Source organism: Ascidia mentula, chromosome 8 (genome assembly GCF_947561715.1).
Source record: "Ascidia mentula chromosome 8, kaAscMent1.1, whole genome shotgun sequence".
Lineage (NCBI taxonomy): Eukaryota > Metazoa > Chordata > Ascidiacea > Phlebobranchia > Ascidiidae > Ascidia > Ascidia mentula.
This window is the reverse complement of record NC_138573.1, coordinates 13,997,456-14,018,157: the sequence shown is the minus strand read 5'-3', so window position 1 is coordinate 14,018,157 and position 20,702 is coordinate 13,997,456. Positions and strand designations below refer to the sequence as shown.

The 20,702-nt window shown below is 41.0% G+C and overlaps 1 protein-coding gene and 1 pseudogene across 1 annotated transcript in view; one reads left to right on the top strand and one right to left on the bottom strand.

Annotated features, from left to right (window-relative positions):
• Window positions 1–3,199: 3,199 nt before the first annotated feature.
• The window catches only part of LOC145910381 (exostosin-1-like), a 30,444-nt gene continuing 12,941 nt past the window's right edge, over window positions 3,200–20,702 (bottom strand). Inside the window, exons 5-11 of the mRNA XM_082997483.1 lie at window positions 16,909–17,041; window positions 14,402–14,520; window positions 10,906–11,106; window positions 8,399–8,559; window positions 7,923–8,053; window positions 5,079–5,202; window positions 3,200–4,816 (exon numbers count right to left, since the gene is read on the bottom strand). Coding sequence (XP_082853609.1) covers window positions 4,699–4,816; window positions 5,079–5,202; window positions 7,923–8,053; window positions 8,399–8,559; window positions 10,906–11,106; window positions 14,402–14,520; window positions 16,909–17,041 — 987 coding nt within the window. The 3' untranslated portion in view covers window positions 3,200–4,698. The remainder of the gene's footprint in view (window positions 4,817–5,078; window positions 5,203–7,922; window positions 8,054–8,398; window positions 8,560–10,905; window positions 11,107–14,401; window positions 14,521–16,908; window positions 17,042–20,702) is intronic.
• LOC145910383 (uncharacterized) lies at window positions 12,069–13,081 on the top strand (annotated as a pseudogene).

Sequence of the window (20,702 nt, the reverse complement as noted above, 5' to 3'; positions counted from 1 at the left end):
GGTGATTTAGCGAATGTTAGGAGACGAGATACACCCGCACTTGATTAGCATATTTCGAATAGTCGGGATTCGAGAATTTCTCCGAATATGTGTCGATTGGAAACGAAGGGTAATTAAACCCAAGTGCCCGCACCTTCACAACATCCGGGAGCTAAACGGCCGCACTATTTTGGCTCGATTAAAGCGGAATCAATGTTTTTCCTGCTTATATGGTAATTTCGCGGACGCGAGTGTACAATTAAGCCTGCGATTCGCAGACAATACAGTGCACGAACTCCGCCTAATGTTTGCCTAAACAGACAATCATACCATCACAGCTGGAAAAACAAGGCTGTATTTGAATGCGTAATTTGTCACTTTCCGAAGAAATTTCTGGAAGACCGGGGCTGAAATCTATCGCAATGACAAGGTAGGAAAATCTGATAAGTGTATGTTGTTTGTTCTTCACCATGTTCTTCATTACAAGGGCAAGTCAATTTGTGCACATATACTGTACCTATAGACAGAATAAAGCAAATCGTTTTGTTTCGCGTAAACGTTAAAATCACATGTACCGCTGTATAAGGTATATATAATATGTGCTCACATGCATGAGAAGTGTTATGTTTACAAATCTATATTCAATATCTTCATTTCGTGAGCTTTGAGCTTCAACTATTCAAGTTCATCGTCGAGGCCACGATGAAAACAATTTACATGATTTCTTTCATGTATTTCAAACTTTCATTTTCTCCCCACGGCCGGAATATGGAAGATAACCATCACATTTGACAAAAACGTTAATTTCCCAGCCATCAACGTAACCCAACATGGGGATTAAAGTGTCGAAACGTGTAGTGGGAAACCTGCATCCGCCAGATTTAGGAACACGTGGAGATATGTGGCTGCCAATCTCCCTCTGTTTAGATATGTGTGGTTTGCAGTACCACCCCGAATGCCACCTGGGTGGATAGGTCCATCCCGAAACCAGATCATTTAACTAAGATTTAAACGTTCCTGTAATGCACCGATCGCTAATGCGTTTCACCATGTGACACCGTAAACCATATGATGTGTTTAACGTTGCACTGTTAGTGTCATTTTTGAGCGCTGTGAATACAAAAACAAAGTGCTACAATAGGAAATCGTAAACCGCCTTTCAAAAATATCGATAGCCTTTGGTGGCAATTTATCACGTTATTTAAAGGTTATTCTATCTATAAAATAAAGAGAGACGCCCTGAAAGTTGTAATTTTTGAACTGTCAGACTTTGTCGTGAACTAACGCGTAATAGTGTTTTATGATGCTCTACGGCCTAACAGCACTGGGAATGTTTGAACAAGAAACGTACCGGGCGGGCTGGCAATAAAACGCACATTCGACTTTGATCGACCTGCCACCGGTGTATGTGCGTCAGAGTGCGGTTATTTTAATAAAGGCTTGGTGTGCCGAGTACACAAAACATTGTTATGTCGTGTTTGCCAAATTCTTTGGGGATACTCCTAACGGAACTTTTAGGCACGCCCTTATAGAATGCGCTGGAGAATGGAATTAATAATTTAACAAGAAATATACGGCACGATAAATTAACCCAGGACCATATGTAAGCAATACGATGGGAATGGATAATTGATGACTGTATAGGCGCATTGCCGTGTGATTGTTACTTTCGCCAGCATCAGCAGGAGTTTCATGCATTGTGGAAAATGTCGTTTCCTTTAAATTTACACGCAAAACCAAATCCCACCCTTCACCTACATTTGGCAGCAAAAAACGCTAAAAAAACAAACATGTACGGGGAAGTTGGCCCGTGCACTGATGCCGTAACCTCAACACCAACGTAACCTTTCAGAGGTGACAGGTTTTAAACCCACCACACCTTTTAGCATGAGTTTCCATGTGGAATCGGCCGTTGATGTCTCACTACACGATCTTTGTCGTAATGCTGATAGCGGTCAATCCGGAAAGATAAACATTCATTAGCAGAGCTGACATGCACGATGGCTGTCGATAAAGGCTGCAGAAGATTCCAGGGGTCTTGGTGGGCAAACCGGATTGTCAAAGTGGCTAAAAAGCACATCCTGTTTCAATATGCCTCCATTAAGGAGTGTAAAGAGGCCAATGGAAAACTCGTAAAGGACTCATTTACGCCCAGTTTGGATGGCAATTGCTGCTTATCGGGGTAACCGACATGTTTTGAGAGATTTTTAATAAGGTCGGGATGAAATGGAGTTGTTTTCGCAGCAGCGACTGTATCCACGAGGGCAGTAAACAAGCTTAATTCGTCCTAATGACATTTAGGAATGTTTCTTTAGCAATATCCGCCAAACTTTTTTATCATTGGGATCATCTTATTTCAATTGGTCTCAATCGTGACCAAATTGGAGCTCTACTGCACCGTCTAGCGGTAAAATACATTTAGTATATCTTGCATTTTCCGAAAACACGTCGCAACAGCAGCAGGTGCGTCACCAAGTGGTAAAAGTTGTAATCGATTTTCTCCAAAATATACGCGGACGAACATTTTGTTCTTGAATCGCGTAGAAATTAGTAGTTTGAACCTGATAAAATAACGATGTTTTTATAGTGCTATTCTTGCAATGTTTTTGGTTGCATTTACATATGTTGCTATTAGTGTCTTTCAAATTATCCGACGCATGATCTTCACACATCGGTAGTAAATCTACTCTGTGTGCCACATATTTGTACTTTTACTAAAGTAAATGCCTATGCGATAGTCCACTGTCACAGTGGTGGTTATGTAGACCTATGTTATGTAGCTCTCAGTGACAGGTGGTCGTCAAACGCAACAGACAAAACACAGATTCTTTGACAGTGTTTTGTTAATTTACATTGGTAATATTATCGGGCCAAATTTAGCTGAAAATGAAACAAATCACATAGGTGGATTTTTGCGAAAGAAAGATCAAACCTGTGCAAAATCTCCGCTCAGCCTATGGTGTAATGGTTTATTATTCTATAGCTGGCTAAATAAGCAGCAGGCATTTCGATCAGTTTGTTCTGACAAAACAACTCTCGACATTTCTGTCGTTATCCAAGTAATTAGGATCACCCAAGATTCGACGGAATCCTGCACGTGAAGGAAGTATAAGAAACGATGGCCTGCTGTTCGAACGAATGAACAGCAAACGATCAACTCTTGAACTGTTGAAATGTCGGATTGATTTGTTCAGTCCTTGCTTCAAATAACACCACGACACGTGCTAAGGAAGTGTCTATTATAGATGAGCGCAGCACCGTGCATAATATTACAGCGGCAACGGCTCTCAAATACAAGCGTGCAATTGGCGAGAGCAAAACAGAATTAGAGGCAGAACCGACCAACGAGAAAGCACCATTTGCGATAAAGGAGAGCACGCGGTTTGCTACATTTCAAGTGGCGACAGACTCGTCACAACCGGTTGAAACCGGTTTCGCTGCTAAGGAATCGAAGTTTTTGGAAGGAAATACCACGTATTGTACAGTTTTAGTGTGTTTCGTTTAGATATTGAGGGATTTGAAGGAACAGACTTACAAAAACCAACAAACAGACAGACAGACAGACAGGTTCACAAGCATTCGAAGCGCAAGCGTTACCTAGCAACGACCGGACAACGCAAAAGAAAAAACGGAAACAATGTTGAACTTAATAAATAGGGAGGGACGAGCGGTAAAGTAAACGCGTAAACTTTTGCGATGTATACACTTAACATTCGTTGGTATATGAAGGTGACAAAACGAAGAAAAAACGAATGTGAAAAGGGAAAAGAATGGCCCAGAACACACTGGTGATCCGAATGCTGGAATGCGATACTAGATGCCGATAGGCCAGAAAATTGCTTCGGGTTTTTTGTTTAATACTGAACGCCACATGTAAAGTCCCACATATGCTGCTTGGTGCGTTGTCTTTAGCGACCTCAATTAACATTAGGATGTAAAGTAATGTCCCATACACTGCTTTCGTTGAGGGTGTTGGCAACTCGATCCGATAGCTTATCTCAAGCGATTTCTATTGTCACAGCAGAGTTGGTTATATATCAGTGATTTTAGCGACCATTAACATTAGGATATAGAGCATGGTTTAACGACAGTTGAATGCTTTAGGTTCGTGCACGGTCGGACACGTTGGATTAAAAATGTAAACGTACAATTAAGGCGCGCTCAATTGTTTGTGTTTTGATAGTTTTTGTGAGTGTTATGTGAGCATCGTATTTCTGACAAGTTTGTAAAATTTTTGAAACAAAAAATAAACACTTTTGATATATTACGTTGAATTATTGAGCACATTTAGGCAAAACCGATCAACGAGGCGCAGCGGTTGATTCCAGCAAGGCAAGCAAACGTCAGCCGCATCAGGTGAGTGCTGTGTGTGGACGCCCATGGACGATTTCATGCAAGCCTATTACAAGTACGAGCTTAGAGAAAAAACGACAGAGAAATGAAAAAGTAGAAAATTGAAAACAAAATAACGTCAAAAAAGTTACAAGGGCCGTCAAATGCCAAATGTCTTGCGGATCGTCCTCAGTGGAACCCCATAATTCATTCTTGGTCTTGGCAAACCACAAAACGTGGGTTAGATTTTGCCATCATCGGCCGTTTCTGTTTAAACCACGTTGTTTCTGGAATGACCAACCAGATATCTCCACTCAGTCACGTGGATGGGAGGGCGAGATATCATTGGACGGATGTGGAAGAGAGTTTCCGAAAGGTTGAGGTGTTTCATATTTCGATTTTCGGATATCGCTTGCGTTTAATCGAGACGTTGTCTTTATAAAGCGTTGGATCCATTCGCGTTGAAGAGGATAGCAAAGGCATGTAACCAAAAAATTCCACAAAACTGTAAGTAAATGGGACGTTTTTTAGAGCACAAGGCTAGTTTACCACAAAGTTTTGTAGATATTTTTGAACGTTGAAAATTCGGATATGTTTTCCATTCCTTATCTCATAAAATTTACTAATTTTTTTGCTGCACTGGGGCCGAAAATCATGGGGGCAACAAGTATTCAGAATTCTTTTCGTGCCACAAGTATGTCGTCACGATACATTTATACAAAACCCAGACAATCAATCGGATTTTATCTACATAGTATTTCGCTTACTCTTCCATGCAGGTTTGTCTGTCGGCGAAGTGTTGGGGGTCAGACCACATCGATACGACCCCCCCGGCTGCTGGTTTTGCCTGACCCTGGTGACTCGTGTCCTTGTAGTGTTTCTTCTGGGTCACTGAAAAACACGGATAGAATTTATGTGGTTTTCAATCATATCCTCATGGGACAAAGCAAGGCCACCTCCAAGTAAGGCCTCTACTTGCCAAAAGATACACCGATCTGTTGATCTTTGTTTAAAGTTGAGAAACATATGGCAATCGAGGCTTGCAAGTCAGGAATTCGAAGAAACAAATTCATACATTGAAGTCAAAGCGTCCTCAACAATCTGTTCGCACCAAAGCGGTCGTTTCGCCACAAAAAATACGGTTTTCACTCCTTACACTTTCAAGGAAGCCAGATCGCACGAAATTGGGTGCAGCAAGCGGTTGGCGTCAACCTACCAAGTCATAACTCGTTTCGTTTCACATATCAACGCACGCAAGCATGTGAAATGGGGCGTTGGGCCGATGAAAATCATTGCGGGCAAAGCTTCGTGACAAGCCACCAAAATAAGGTAGACGAGTGACATGATCAATAACAGTCGGTTATTCGACCAACTGACAAAAACAGGCAAAGCATTTTACCTGATATGAAATTTCAACATACCAAGTTTTGGCTGAATTTTAATTGCAACTGGTGTTAAATTAGGTTTGTGCACTGCAAATTTTATATTCATATCAGTGATTGCTTTAAACACAGCTGTGCTGAGCAGCATATGCCTGAAATTAACATTCTTTCACCCAAACGTTTTCAAGTTACATTTACAAAAGCTTTGGCAAGTGTGCAGCAAAACTTTACAGTGAGCAGTTTAGCGGGATTGCCGAAGGTGGCAAACAACTTATGTACATAGGAGCATAGAAGTGTGTGCGTACATAGGAAATAGTAACGGTAACACGTTCGCTTATCAGGGGACATCTTGTCACAGCAAAAAATGACATCGATCGACTTAAAATGTTTGACGCCACTGTGTAAAATCCTCCGCAATAAACGCACGTAAACCATTTGTTGAACCGAGAACCCAACGACCAGCAAGATATCTCGGCACATAGTATTTACGTTCGTACTGTAGAGGAAATGCAGAAATGTTTTTAGAGTAAAAAATTATTTGCTTTTGGAGTTATAATTAGGAATTTACTAAATGGTCGATATAATAGAAATGTTTATATATAGAGCATAAATCTCTTACTGACAACTTCGATTGATCTTGGTCTTTGGATCATGGCATTAAAAGTTAACTGTCTGGGAATTGTACGTTTGCTTTTAGTCCTATTGTTTGCTCATGTTTGTTGATGCCGCATATAGGAATTATACAAATTTATAGCCGAAATATAAATGTTTAGGTCAGTCTTAGTGATCATTTTTTTGTTTCAGTTTAAACACTCCCACTATCTTGGCACATTTTTATAATTAATGCGTTATTCGACCAAAATCTATCGACCCAACGCGCGTACCTTCATGTTGTCAGACAACTAATACTTTCCGATACTCGTCATTGGCAAAGCAACGCCAACCAACGCGAAGGCCCGGTTTCAGGCAATCTTCGCTACCCTCCAGTTACCATCAAAAGCGATACAAATCAGTCGAAATCGCTTTAAAATAGCTTCGTTCGGACACATTTAAAACAGGAAGCCGTCTCAGGCAAACTCTTGATCAAAAATAAAATACCACCAAGGCGGCCCAAATAGTTCACCTGTCTCGCTGCAGACAGCATGGGCGAGGCCACCGCCGACCCTTTCACGCTGTGGGGGTTAAGTACATAAATACATCGATCGGCTGCATGTCAACATTATTCATGTATATGGGGTAAGCCTGGAGCAGGGAATGATAAATCACAACCACTTTGGTTGTTGTGCGTGCAGGCGCTGAAAGGTTTTTGGACGAGGTAATGCATTCCAATGACTTCGCCTCATGACTTTCCCGGAATTGGGATGTTTTACTACACTCATATATATCAATGTGTGACAAAAATCACACGTAATTCGAAAAACTATAGTTGGTGCAACCTCTGCGTTAACATGCGTTACTTCGCGCAATAAATTCCAAACATTACGATACAGCAAAAAATGAGTGTCCAATCACCGCATGGTAATACGTAGTTAGCGAAAACACAAGCTTTTTTTATGTTTTTCGTGTTATCCTTTCATGCGTGTTTCTCAACATGTTAGTTGTATGTGGCAGGTTTTCAGTTGTGTGAAGTGCGTGTTTAAGCTGGTACCTATTTTTAATCCCCTTTTGTAATGGTTTTATATAGACACTGAAAAGAACGCTGGCAGATTTTAACCAACTGGGAATAAACGTTTCCATGTTTGTGGAAACCGATGTTATTACTTAAATCCCAAACCGACGACCTATACAGTGTGAAGTGACTCAGTCTTCTGCGTACATGCGCTCTCTCGAGAGAATTTTTTTTACGTGAGCAAGACGACCACACACAGAACATAATTACGTTTCGCCAAAAGCGAAACCGCAGATTTTGTTTTGCGGACGAGAGTCTAAAATTGGAAACATTATTACCGGGCGAATATTTTTAGGCATTGGTGGTTTAGAAACGCTAAGGCTAGAGGCGGATTGTTTTTGAGAATTTAACGATAAAATCATATACTGTGCCTACAGCTTGCTTCGGTCGGACTTTTAAACTTGAACCTAGCTTGATTTTATAGCAGCCCAAAGGTTTTATTAAAAATGCTTGAGAAACCTTGCCTGGTACTAATTCACCAACCGCCAATATTGCGTTGGTGAAGAAATGCAGCAGCGTTATTTAATGAAGACGTGGACATAAATATTGAAACCCCGCACCTTTAACTGGAGGACGCCTGGTCACGTGGGACACGAGCATGTTCATGAGAATATCTTCACAATTGCTCAGTTTGTTGACCATCGCACGTGTGGATTGGGGAAGCCACTCCGTGTAGAGATTGAAATAGTATCTGTGGTGAAAGATGAACAGGATTTGAACACGTGGTTATTAACAACGGCCCCATTAGGTTATTTTATTGGCATGCTGGACAGTCTTCTGTTTCTTCTTCTGGCGCAAAGATGATGCTTTTAGCAAATTGAACAATATCCAATCTTAATGCTTTATTTGCAATAAAAAACAACTTCACATTTCGTAATTTGTTTAAAGGAGTTTGGTATCATTTATACAACAAAAGCACCAATCACCGATACCTCACACACGCAACAATACTAAAACTCAAAACCTTAAAATTTTCATGGACAAGCCGTGGCACATAGAACAAAAAGACAACACCAATATGGGTATAAATATATACCTGTGTATGAAGGCGGCGCCGGTAAGAACCATGCTGTACGAGTTGGACCACTTGGACGTGTAAACCCACTTTTTCTTCGCCTCATCCCAGAAATGACTTCGAGCCGGGAAACCGACGATTCGATCTGGAAATGTTCTCCACACTTCGAATGCGAAGTCGATCTGGAATGGAAAGCTCGGGGTCAAATTCACGATCAAAATGTGTGACATAAACTGCGATGCATTTTGACAAGGCATGTCACATAAAATGCCAAATCGTTGCACTTTTTATCAAGGAAAATTCCGCTTTTCACCTTATTTTAAGGTTTGTGGACTGCTTGTCATGACATGTCAAATGATGCAACGCGACGCCACTTATCGGTAACCTTTTATTTGTCAGTCGAAAACATCATGCAAAACCACTGCACCAGGCTGTACATCCTATATTTATTCATGCAAGATCTGGATTCGGCCCCCATACATGCATTTCCCCATGAGCGTAAATACATTTTTCAAGGGGTACGTAGATAACAGGTCACGATGACATATAGACATTGCTGAATACCCCGAGTTCTATAGAGCGAAAAAGGTCGCCGGATATGCAGTGAATGGTGATTGCAGATATGTCTCGCTGTTCTAGTTCCCCTCGTCGAACCGCGTCACACTTGTCGCGTCCCCGTTACTAAGAACCGCCAACGCCGAGACAACTGACTGTGGGTTGCACGTTTGCGTACAAGGATCAGTAAAACATTCAACACCACTACATAATGCACAATCTGGGCCAAGGCGCATTTTTAAACCCATTACAGATCGATTTATTTTTATCAAATTACCTGTGTGTTATATTATGAAAAGACGTGTTTTTCGAGTGCCTGTGTTTATTATCGAGGTCGGCTCCTCACTTTCAGTGCAATATGGCGACACAAACACAATTTGAAAGAATTAAAACGGGTGAGCAAGCCAAACACGGTACGGACAATCCCTGCAGTACAGGCAGTTTGGATAAAAACGAAAAATAGACAGGACATGACTGCAATAGACAACAGGTAAGTTTTGTCTAGACGAGAGGCCGCAACTTCATCAACAAAACGAAGCCTCTTTCCCTGAATAATTCATGTGCAGGGTTGCGTGATCACGCGGTCGAAGAAGTTCCAACCGTTTGGGAAAACTTGTGAGGATCTTGCATTATACAATAGCGAAAATATCATGAGTCACTTTTTTTCCGGGATATGCCTGATATCAAGCGTTGTTCAACAACGACAAACCTGTCTGGCGGTTTTCAATGACTGTGTGTTTGTACTTCAGCCCACGCGCTCTTCTCATTGGCCAATTGCCCTTGAGCATTATTTATAAAAAAAATACTTTCTGATACCGTCGTTTAGTGCCGATCGAACGGGACGACACAGTGGATACTATCCAGTTGCATGTCACATGTCACATGTGCTACGTGATATAAGCTGGTACACGATATTCTGCATTACTTTCGACATGTGTTTGTCTCAAACGATTTTTTATTCATATCGCAGCATTACACGCAGTTTCATAATAACGTCACGGGTTTCTAACGGATATTCGTGGCACGAGGTTGTGGAATAAAAAATCAGGTACAAGAGATATATCACCAAACCCGAAGGAAATCCCCGTGTGTCGCGTGCTGAAAACCACAGAATACAGACAGATGTTCGTGGAATCCAATTTGCATTTTATCTCATCTTCAATTTGTCACCGTATGATTGACGAAGGTCACGGCCAAGCGTCTCGTTGCTTCTGTTGCCAAATAAGCTCGCCGTATCTACTCTCGCATCGCGCACAGACAGAAAACGTCGTCTTCGTGGTCTTATCGGAGGGGCACGGGTAGTCAATCATATTGACAGGCACCGATAGATTATATTTTGAATAGCTTGACACTCTGCTTAAGGATTAGCTTCACAAGCCCGCTGTTTAAAAGTCGGGGACGGACTCTGCTCACTGTCAGTGTATTAAAGTGATTGTTATCCGATGGCGACGCAGTATTACCGCACGAAATAACTGATGGATAGTAAGGGAAACTTTGAAAGGAAGTCGAATTGGTTAATTTATTTTAAACCCTTTGGGAGGTATGCCCACAACTCAATCTCGACAGGAGTCCGGCCAAATGCAGTTCAAAATCAAACGATGTTAGTTTGGAGGAAAGCTGGGTGTCAAGTTTTCCATAATATCTGCACTATGACTTTGCAGTCACTATGATCGGAATTGCACAAATTTCGGAATATTGATGTAGTTTTTACACCAACAAACACCATAAAGCTAATTGCCTAAAAGTGTAGTTCGTGACTCGAAACAAGAACGATGTATTTCCGAAACAGACGACACCTTTTCAATACACTTGATACGTTTTAAGACATACGGTACTTTAAGTGTTTCAACACAGTGATTTTAGTGAATCAGCAAAACAGTTAACAGAGGCATTTATACAACCGACAACACTACACACCTCAAGCCCTAAATAAACCTTATATTAACATAACACACAAAAAAGCAAGAACTCACCTCTTGTACGTTGAGGGTCGTGTCGTCGTCAAGACTCAGCACTGCGTCGTAACGAATCTTGTCGAATGGATAGAATCTCCTTCCAATCACCTTCGGCGTGTCTTCGATCACGTCTATCGATATTTCCTCGCGTTGCATGGAAAGGACCTGCCATCGCGAGGCGGGAGGGGGAGGGCTGCCGCTGTGCCAAAGAATGACGATCTGGAGGAAATACATCACGATTATATGTTGTATTTCAGATGTGTCCTGTTGTTTCAATTGTGTGTACTTCAAATTAGCAGTCAAGTTTGTAAGCCTACTATTGAAGCAAACGGCGTCTATGAGCCAAAAAGAATGATTATAAAGCCCGATGCACACATACACCCTTGCGGGTGCCGTACGGTGTCTACGGCGCGGCTTGCGGCCGAACTTACGGCGGTTGATGCACACTGCGACGGTCGCGCGTCTGTGCGACGATGTGCGGCTGCGAGGACTTGGTCTTACGGCGTCTGCGGCAAAGTAGAAATTTTTCTACTTTGCCGCACAGCCGCACATCGCCGCGAACGGCTCGAAGTTGAAAAATTTGATATAAAATGACATTTTGGGTCACAGTTTCGTTTGATGTGACAGTTTTGACAAATTACTGGGTTTTGTGCGTGAGAAAATGGTGCCTTGAAAGCAACAAAGCTCCCATGTGGACGTTACAGCAGCGGGATACTGCTATGCTGACCAAATCAAAATGACCTTTTTTCTGCCTGGGCTAGCTATATATTACAGCTCATTTTCCATGCACCCAGTAGCAGGTATTAAATTATTGTAGCCCTATACTTAAAAAGATTGAAGTTTGTAACAAGTGTGCTGCAATGGATGACGTTTGCTTTGAAACCTTGCTTAATCTACATTCCACAATTGAAGCATATGTTCTGTATGAAAGTTTATTTGGGAGTGAAAGGTAGTGATTAAGTGAGAGTAACCTATATATATCTTATTTAAGTATTTATAAAGCTATCATTTTAATGTTCAGAAATATTTGGGTGCATGGAATGCTAAAAGAAAGTATTTACTTCTTTCCTTAATTCAAGCTGGCAGTTTTTGCTAAATTGCAGTGCCTTAACCATCAATTTATGATTTGACAGTTTCTATTTCTTTTCACATCAAGTTATTCTACGAAGTAGTGCAGTACAATGGATATTGAACAAAGTTTTAATATGAAGCTTATTGACCTTGTGTCTCAAGCTAACCTAATTTTCAACCCATGTCACCCAGACCACAAAATTAGAGGCAAAACAGATTCTGCATGGAGAAACATTGCCCAGGAATTAAACTCTACTGGTAAGTTTGCATCTTATTACAAAAATAATTACTAAATTGATTTTTACTTTCAGTTGACCAGTGTCAAAAGCGTTGGCGTACGCTGCGAACAGCATATGGTAAAAAACACACAAAAAAACACTGGAGCTCCAAGTGGGTCTGGTACCCTCCCGCCAGAGAGATGGCCATATTACAACCAACTATCATTTTTGGATAGTTATATCAAGCATAGAGGGTATGTGGATGGTATGTAGTAATAAAAAGGATTTATTGTTCTTCCTGTTTATGTAGATCTGTAGACAACTTTGCTGATGACAGTAGTTCTCCCCAGTCTTTTTTCGACAACCCTGGTCAGTATGTTAAATGTTTATGCTTATAATGTTCAAGTGTGTCTTTCATTATTGCAGCACTTTTGCTCATTACCATGAAAGAAGTTATATTTTTGGTTTATAATATTTAAAGAGGATTCCAGCATTGAAAGTACCAGAGAAGATAATTCATTTTCTTCTGATGCTGCTACTGCAGACATGCCTGCAAATGCAACTCAACCAGAAGAACCAAGTTGCAAAAGAAAAAAAACAGACAAACAGAAAGTACAGGTATGCTCAAGCCTATGCTTTAGTTCATGATATTATGAATAAAAACTAAAATCAGTAATGTTTCTGTTTTGCAGACAGAGATGCTAAATTATTTAAGGCAAAGCTCAAGTCATCTTGCAGAACTCCAGGAAAGGAAGTTAGATCGACTAGACCACTTCGGTAAATTTGTGGTGGCACAATTAAGAGAAAAACCTGCAGAACTTGTGGAGGTGTACATGAAGGAAATAAACAGTGTATTATTTGCGAATTGTGCCATGGAGTTTAATGTTGCACAACAGTCCAGTTAGACTAATTTCGTTACTTTCTTTCAATGTTCAGTATTTCTTTCAATGTTCTTTTCTGTTCTTTTTAATAAAATTTAAAAATGATAAAACAAAACTACATGAAGTTGGTTTTTTGTGAGGAATTGTTCGAGGTGATACAAAACAAAGAGTTAAGCCTTTATGTGCCTTGCAGGTGTGCGGCCCAGACGCTGTGTGCGCATACGCCCGTACAGCCGCACAAGAGCGCCGCAGACTGTCTGGGGATTCCCCGGCCGCAGCCGCAATTGTTTTACAGTGTGCATCCCGCTTAAGAGTGAATCAAAATAAGATAAAAGTGGATGTGAACGTTGAAATTATATTTCCACGTGTTTTAACCCAACCATTCTGCACTCAGACCAAAACTTTAGGAGAAACTTTGATTATATTGCGCGATGTCGATCACTCTGACCCTTCCATAAACGTCTCACAGGCTTGAACACTTTACAGACATTTTAGAATATTGAGACAATATCACCGGCCAAGTACAAGTAACGCGGTTCCTAGCACAGGTTTGTGTGCGAGCTCCAAGCTTGCTTTGCTAGGCTGGAAGATTTATAAGGGCGTCTTGTATGCGTGGTGATATTTACACATCTGGCACAGGTGGTGGGTATTAGCTCTTGCTAAAGGGCGCGATATTTTTGATGAATTATACAGGAGCCGGAAATAAAATGTCTACGGGACAGAGGGCAGTTTGGAACTGTGGTGCGTTTAGAATCATGTAAACCCACATCCGATATATTACTTGTTTTTACACCACATGTATTTTTCTGCTGTCGTAACTGCACCCTAACCCTATGTAACAGACCCAGCAGAAATTATTAGCACCCAACCAGCCTAGTTATATGTTTGTCTAGTCAGGTGTTCGTCATGACAAACGACGGTTTATGGCCATCAGAGCAATAAATATTCGACCGAACACTGAGAGGGGAACCAAATATTTGCCCAACTGCTGACGCGTGTTGGAGGGCGACCAACACATTGGCTGGCTTTTGTACCAGGGGCAACTTTAAGCAAAGTTCAAGTCGCCTCGTCCAAACCAAGTGGTTTGTGTACTTTGGCGAATTCCAACCAAACAGCCACTCGGCCTAGGTGCGGAAAAAGCTGCGTTATGCTCGCTATAACCGTATGTTGATACATGCATTGTGTTAAGCCAAACTGCGGACTTTTATTAGGAGTGTAATGGTTTAAAAGTGATTTTGGTTTAGTATTTATAATTAAACCTTTAATAAATTTTATTTGTTACACTTGTTAAGATATTTTATACACTAAAACCAAGGGTTTAAAACCTTGTCACAAAACTCTCACCTGCCCGCAAGCTACCGACTGCAGAAGGGACTTCACCAGTTTAACAATGGGAGCTGCAGAGCTGGTGACTGGGGAGGTAGCTTGGATGACGGCCGAAAATTTGCGAGGTGGCTCCGTGCCTGGAGAAATACAACAAGGCATTAGGGGAGGTAGAAAATGAGACGAAACAGTTTCGGTGGTTATTGTAAACCTGACATTTATATCTACTAAGTAGTATACAGGCCAACTACATTTTGCTCCTATTCTTTGCTAAACAGGATTAAAATTGAATATTCCAACACACGCACAAATCACAAAGGAATGAGATCACTTTCTTAATTTACAAATTCGGTCAATTTACAAAAGTTAGGCCCAAAATGAAGCCAGAAACCCAGCTTGAATTTTTGTTACATTTTACTGCCTCTTTCGAAGAAAATGGGGCTTCCAGGACACAACAAACCCACAGCGTGACGTCAGGGAACAATGCAGGCAACGCGAAAATGTTCTTTGATCAACTCCACTAAAGCGCAAATAAAACAAGAAAGCAACGGCGACCCCTTGCCCCGCCAACGGGCAACAGATTGCGAGGTGAAGAGTGATAAATGAGGTCCAAGCGGCATTAAGTCGAGCCGGAGACAGGGCGGCATAAGGGGAGAAAGCTAATAGGATTACTTCATGAGAGACTGTTGAAAGACCTGCCGCCTTCTGTGATTTTTGCGCGCCCTTGACGATGCCCAGATTCAAGTTCGAGTCGCTTTCCGTTTGTTGTTACGGTGCGACTGCTGTACGTGGCCGTCCGTCGAGCTCCGAAATACTTGTGTTGTATTCAGACGCGTGAAACTTAGATTTTGTGTTGTGTTTCGACAAAAACATGCTCATTTCTCCACCAATTTCGATCTTGTCTGCAGCATAACGCCAAACATTACCACTGTGTCTGCCAGACGTTAATTCTTACTGGGTTCCCCGAGAAAGCTTCGGCGTATGCGGCGTGTCGCAGGCAAAATATCGGGTGAAATAAAATCTTGGTTGTTGTATTTTTGGGAGAAAAGCCACAATTATGCATTAAACTGACATTTTCGTTACTCCACTGCATACCCAATTGTGTTTGATACAAATATGAAAGTATAAGCAAAAGGAAAATCTTGTTTTGTTAACAAAATAAACGCTGTGAACACCATTTACGGTTTAGAACGTTTTGACGGGAAATTACACACCGTAGTGAGTCCCGAAGAACATTTTATGTCATCATGGCACTTACATAAAAACAAACGTTTACATTACCAAATCAACACCGATTGAAAACTTGTAATTATCTACATACAATATACAAGCGTCAGCCGTTCATTCTGATGTATCAAAATCATAATCCTGGACAGTTTTGCGCGTGCACAGGCAGTCGCTTTTCGCAGCGCAAGTGACTTGGGTAACGATTAAATCCCGGAAGAAGTCGACAAACAAAGTGGGAAGGATTGGTTCGGTCACTGTAACCGACACGTACGGACCACCGACCCCACGTTGAGTAAATATTAAAAAAACGCTTGCGAAGGAAGAAATTGGATGTTTAAGTAATTAGGCGGGCCAACATGAAAGGTGGTCAAACGTTAAGGTGCATTCCAGCAAAATCGCCTTGAATAGCCCAATAACGGCTGGAATCATTAACTAAAGCAATATTTCATTTTGTTACACCAGTGGATTTTTTTCACGTTCCAATAAGAAAATATCATTTCGGTCACTGACATCAGGGCCATTGTGGGAATATCTAGATAGCATGTGGGAATACTAAGGGAGGAAATATGACTATTACACAATTTACCAACGCTCAGTGCCAAAAGGAAAACCGCACGACCCGCAGGGTATCCCGCTGCTATGCCGTCGCCTAGCAACCGATCCATTTTGCTGGTAGCGGACGGCATTCCAAAGATCCTATAACATGCTTCGAACGAAGATAAGGCAATTCGAAGTTGAATTTTAGCGAGAATCTCAACAGCTAAGAAGTACTTGTGAACTACCAACGTGGCGAGTACCACACTGTGGGATAGGCAAGTTCAACTGACGCATGGGGTATTTTTTTAGCAAAAAGTGTAAGTTTGTTAGCTTAGTTTTTAAAGCACCGATTTTGTTTTTCAGGTGAATTTAAAAATCGTACTGGAAAAATATCGTAAATGCAATTCATGAAAAGCAAGAACACAACACTACCTATTAACATCTGCGCAGTCCAAGCTTCTGTTGCAATGTTAAAGCACAAAGCTGAAAATGTTAAACTTTTTAAACGCAAACCTACAACAACCTTCGACCAGCGGGGTATTTATTACATTGTAATGCTTTGTATCCTTTCGAGCAGAATTCATGAGAAAACACCTATGAGTATCTCCCCATATTCTCTGACAAATCGAAGAAGGCGAATTGCAGAGTAAAGGCCATGTGCTTTCAAAATAATACTAATGCATTTTGCATGTACATTAAAGCCGTTTGCTTTGGGTTGCTACGTCTGCCTGCATGGGGTGTCTTTCAAAACTTAGCAAACTTACCCAATATATCATAATAGAAAGGGCTCTGGGCCACTCCTCCGTTGAACGACGGCATGTAAAAAAGAGCGCCTGGTTGTGTGTTCCACACGAATGAGGGTCTTGCCTGGTCAGGATAAACCCGATCGCGGATGATCTGCATCACAACGATTTAAATTAAGCATCGATTTGGGTAGGAACAGTTTAAAAAAACAATTAAAAAAAAGTATCGATAAAAAGATATTTGGACCACGAATCAAAACATTTTGAACCATTGTCCTGGGTTGAAAGGTATAAAATATAGTTTGAGAAAAACAACCATGCATCAGGGCCCTCTATAGGAACCGACAGTTGTTATGGACTAAATCCAGCTTCTAAAGTTGTGAAGTGCTTTGGTTCTTTGTATGCAACTCAAGGGCACGGATCTCCACTTGTTAATCTCTTGATGTACTTCATTCAACACTTCAATGTGTTTACATAGAGTGGATTTACAAAAACCTGCGGACCCCATACTATCGGAAGGGTTTAAACTAACAAAAGTTCATCGTCTATGAACTATGAATCATAAGGTTTGGACATAATGGAGATCAGAATTGGGAGCAAGTTGAGGTAATGAAAAATTTTCAATCTTTTTCTCATCAAACGCTACTGATGTATACAAGAGGCAAACAAATGGACCGATATACCCCTGGCACCTTCCCTCCACTGTACCAACATAAACACATCCTTTGCTGGGGTATGTTTGCCCGTCAAACCACAAAACCCATTAGCAGTCCTGTGGGGAAGGATGATAATCTTGGTAAAGCTACACGGATTTTTGGTAGCTGGTCGTGTTTGTACATTACAATCCATAACTGGTTTTAACCGGATATTTTCAGTAACACACGGTTTACAAAAAGTTCAACGATAACGCGTTTGGGGAGTAAAGGAGGTCATGTGTAGTCTACAGACGTTTAAAAAGCTTTTGAAACCTGCCGAACACATCATTATATACGTTATGTATAATAAATGGTGCATATATTTGCAGTTTCACTATTGCGTAGAGTACACAAAAAAAGGCACGCTCCTCTGCAATCATGCAGAAGATCAACACTTTCTGAGAAAAAATCCTAGGTTTAAAACTGCCACACAGTTTTACATATTAATAAGTGGCAAAAACCTGTATATACGCAGAATACAGAAAGCACCAAAAGGAAAACTAAGTGGCGAAAAAAGTGGTAAATTCTAAAATAAAATTTCTTTGTTCGAGTTGTCAACATGCCCAACGCAAACTATACCGACGTCACTGACCGGACAATTGGTTATTGCAACTTTCAAGTGGTCATTTTCCATGACGTATGGATTGTTCTCACCGCATGCCGTGAATACCGCACACGATTTTACAAGCGCATACTTTATCACGGCACATTTACACACAGACAAAGCAAACAGCCCACGTCAGCCATAAATGGTTATGATTTCGTCTTGGGCATTATATTAGAGAGAAGTAAAGTTTAACCACACGTGGTCATATCATTCCCAACAGCATCGTCAACTAACATTTTTTATGAGGGATTGAAAATTTGAACACAGATTTAAAGATTATAATGACTTGTATTGCGTCAGCTGTTTGTAGAAACGCCAATATCGGCTTTTACTGCCAAACAGGGTAAAAAAGTATCGCAATGTATCGCTTGGTACCTGGTTGTTCAAACGAGATTGAATGAAACTAAATCACGAAAAAATTTGTCAAGAATTTATATTTATCCAAATTTGTTTGTTATCCCCATGTATACGCTTGGTGCTAGCTCATAAACATGAATTCTACAGAACGCAAAACTGAAATTGAAAGTTGACGTGCGTTTGTATGCAGGCGTTTGTAAAGTTTAGAGCCTAAACCGGTAATTTGAGACAGTGGGTCGAGCCTAATTGCAAAGGAACGCGGCCAATGGGTTAAAAGCCAGACGGGAATGCATAAGTTTGGAAACGTCGACATCCAAAGATTTTTAATTTGCGTATTGTAAACGCCACACCTTAGGAGTGCACCGATCCGTTTCCGCTATTACTGGGATAATCATACACTATTTTTAAGAGCTTTCGGTGTTCCTCAAAACGTTCGTGGCTGCGTAGATGAAAGAATCGATCACGAAAACGCCACCATATAAGTTAGTTACATTAATATTTAATGAGTGTGGCGACGCATATAGTTTAAACAAGCGGTTTACTACAGGTATCACAAAGTTTCAAGCCACTGTATTAAATTGTTATGTTATAATGTATATTTTTGTTTCAACAAAGCTTATACGTTATATTAAAATGTTTCAGAATATTTAAAGTTGTTGTGTAATACGCACGTCTTTCCCGAAAAGGGTGAAATTTTTTAAAGTGTTCAAAATCGTTGCGACAAACTTGTGACCAACGCAAGAAAAATATGACGTCAACTCGAGTGGAAAAAGGCTATTGTGATCCATATTTCAGCAAACACATTATCCTGCAGAAAACATCACAGATACAACATGAAGATAGGTGCTGACAGGGGCGTACATGAAGAACGCAAAAACAAGACTCGTTTTAACGGTCCACTCATAACACATTTAGGTGGAATGCGACCTCGCAAGCTCAAGACAAAATACGTAAAGCCGTCAACCTGTTGAACAAAGCCACCAGCGCCGCCATCAGAAACAACCGCAGAGTGCCCCAGGGGCCGTTAAGCGCCAGGTATGAGCCTGGTTAACAGTACAACAATGAGCAGACGTTTAAAAAGCAAGTTATAACGAGTAGAAAGATGTGCAGCCAGGCGGTTGCGGCGCCCGCTTAAAGCAACACAGATTTTGGAAACAGTTTTGCGCCATCACTGCCGCAGACTTGCCACTTATTCGAAAACAAGATAATACAAAGCTTGCGTATTGTGCCTGTATTTCTTGGGTAATGATTTGGAAATCACGATTAATGAAGGCGATGGCGACCCGTTTTATATTGCACGAATAAAACCAAACTAACTGCATTGTTACCATGTCAAAGCTACAATAATGCTGATATATTTGTTGCATTTTCATTTTTCACATTGTCTGCTCCAGTTTGTCGGGCCCAGTATTATTTGATGTCGTACGCTATTTAATGAACGGGTCATTTTATGTCACATCATCAAAATAATGACATGTTGACTGATATTGACCCACAGTATAGCACATTTTTTTATTCCAATCGGACGAGGGATATGGGAGTTAGGAACCCCTCCTCTCCCTAAAACATTGGAACAGGAATTTAATTCACAAACTAATTGGACAAAAAAGCTATTTCAAAATCACGATTGGCAAAAATAATACAGGCAACGTAAGTCTCAGAAAAGCCGCATCACAACCTAAGGGTCTGACATCAAACAGAGCAATTCCAGGGCTAAAATCTCAGCTCGGTGTTGAAAGCAAACGTGTTTCCAGGACCCTAAGTAATTTCCGAACAGGCAGTTTTTAAAGGAACGGTGTGCTCACTTCATGTCAAAGCAGTGAATATGAATTCCTAGATAACGGGCTTGCAGTGGGGCGTGACGAGCCGTTTATTTAGCATCATAAAGGGTGGACGCGTCTGCTTTTGGCAAGAGAACGTTAACTGAAACCGCTGTCTGGGGATAGACACATTAACGCTGGCTCGTACCTTTCGTTGACCAACGCGACGAACAGAAGACATGATTGAAGACTCATAAAACCGGTTTTCCTACAGGGTTTACGATGATGGGGTATTAGGAATACGCGTAGACTACTTGGGGAGCTTTAACGACAAATACTCCTTTGTGACACAAGAGAACGTAAAGAGAGAGATATTTGATCATTATTTTAGAGTTA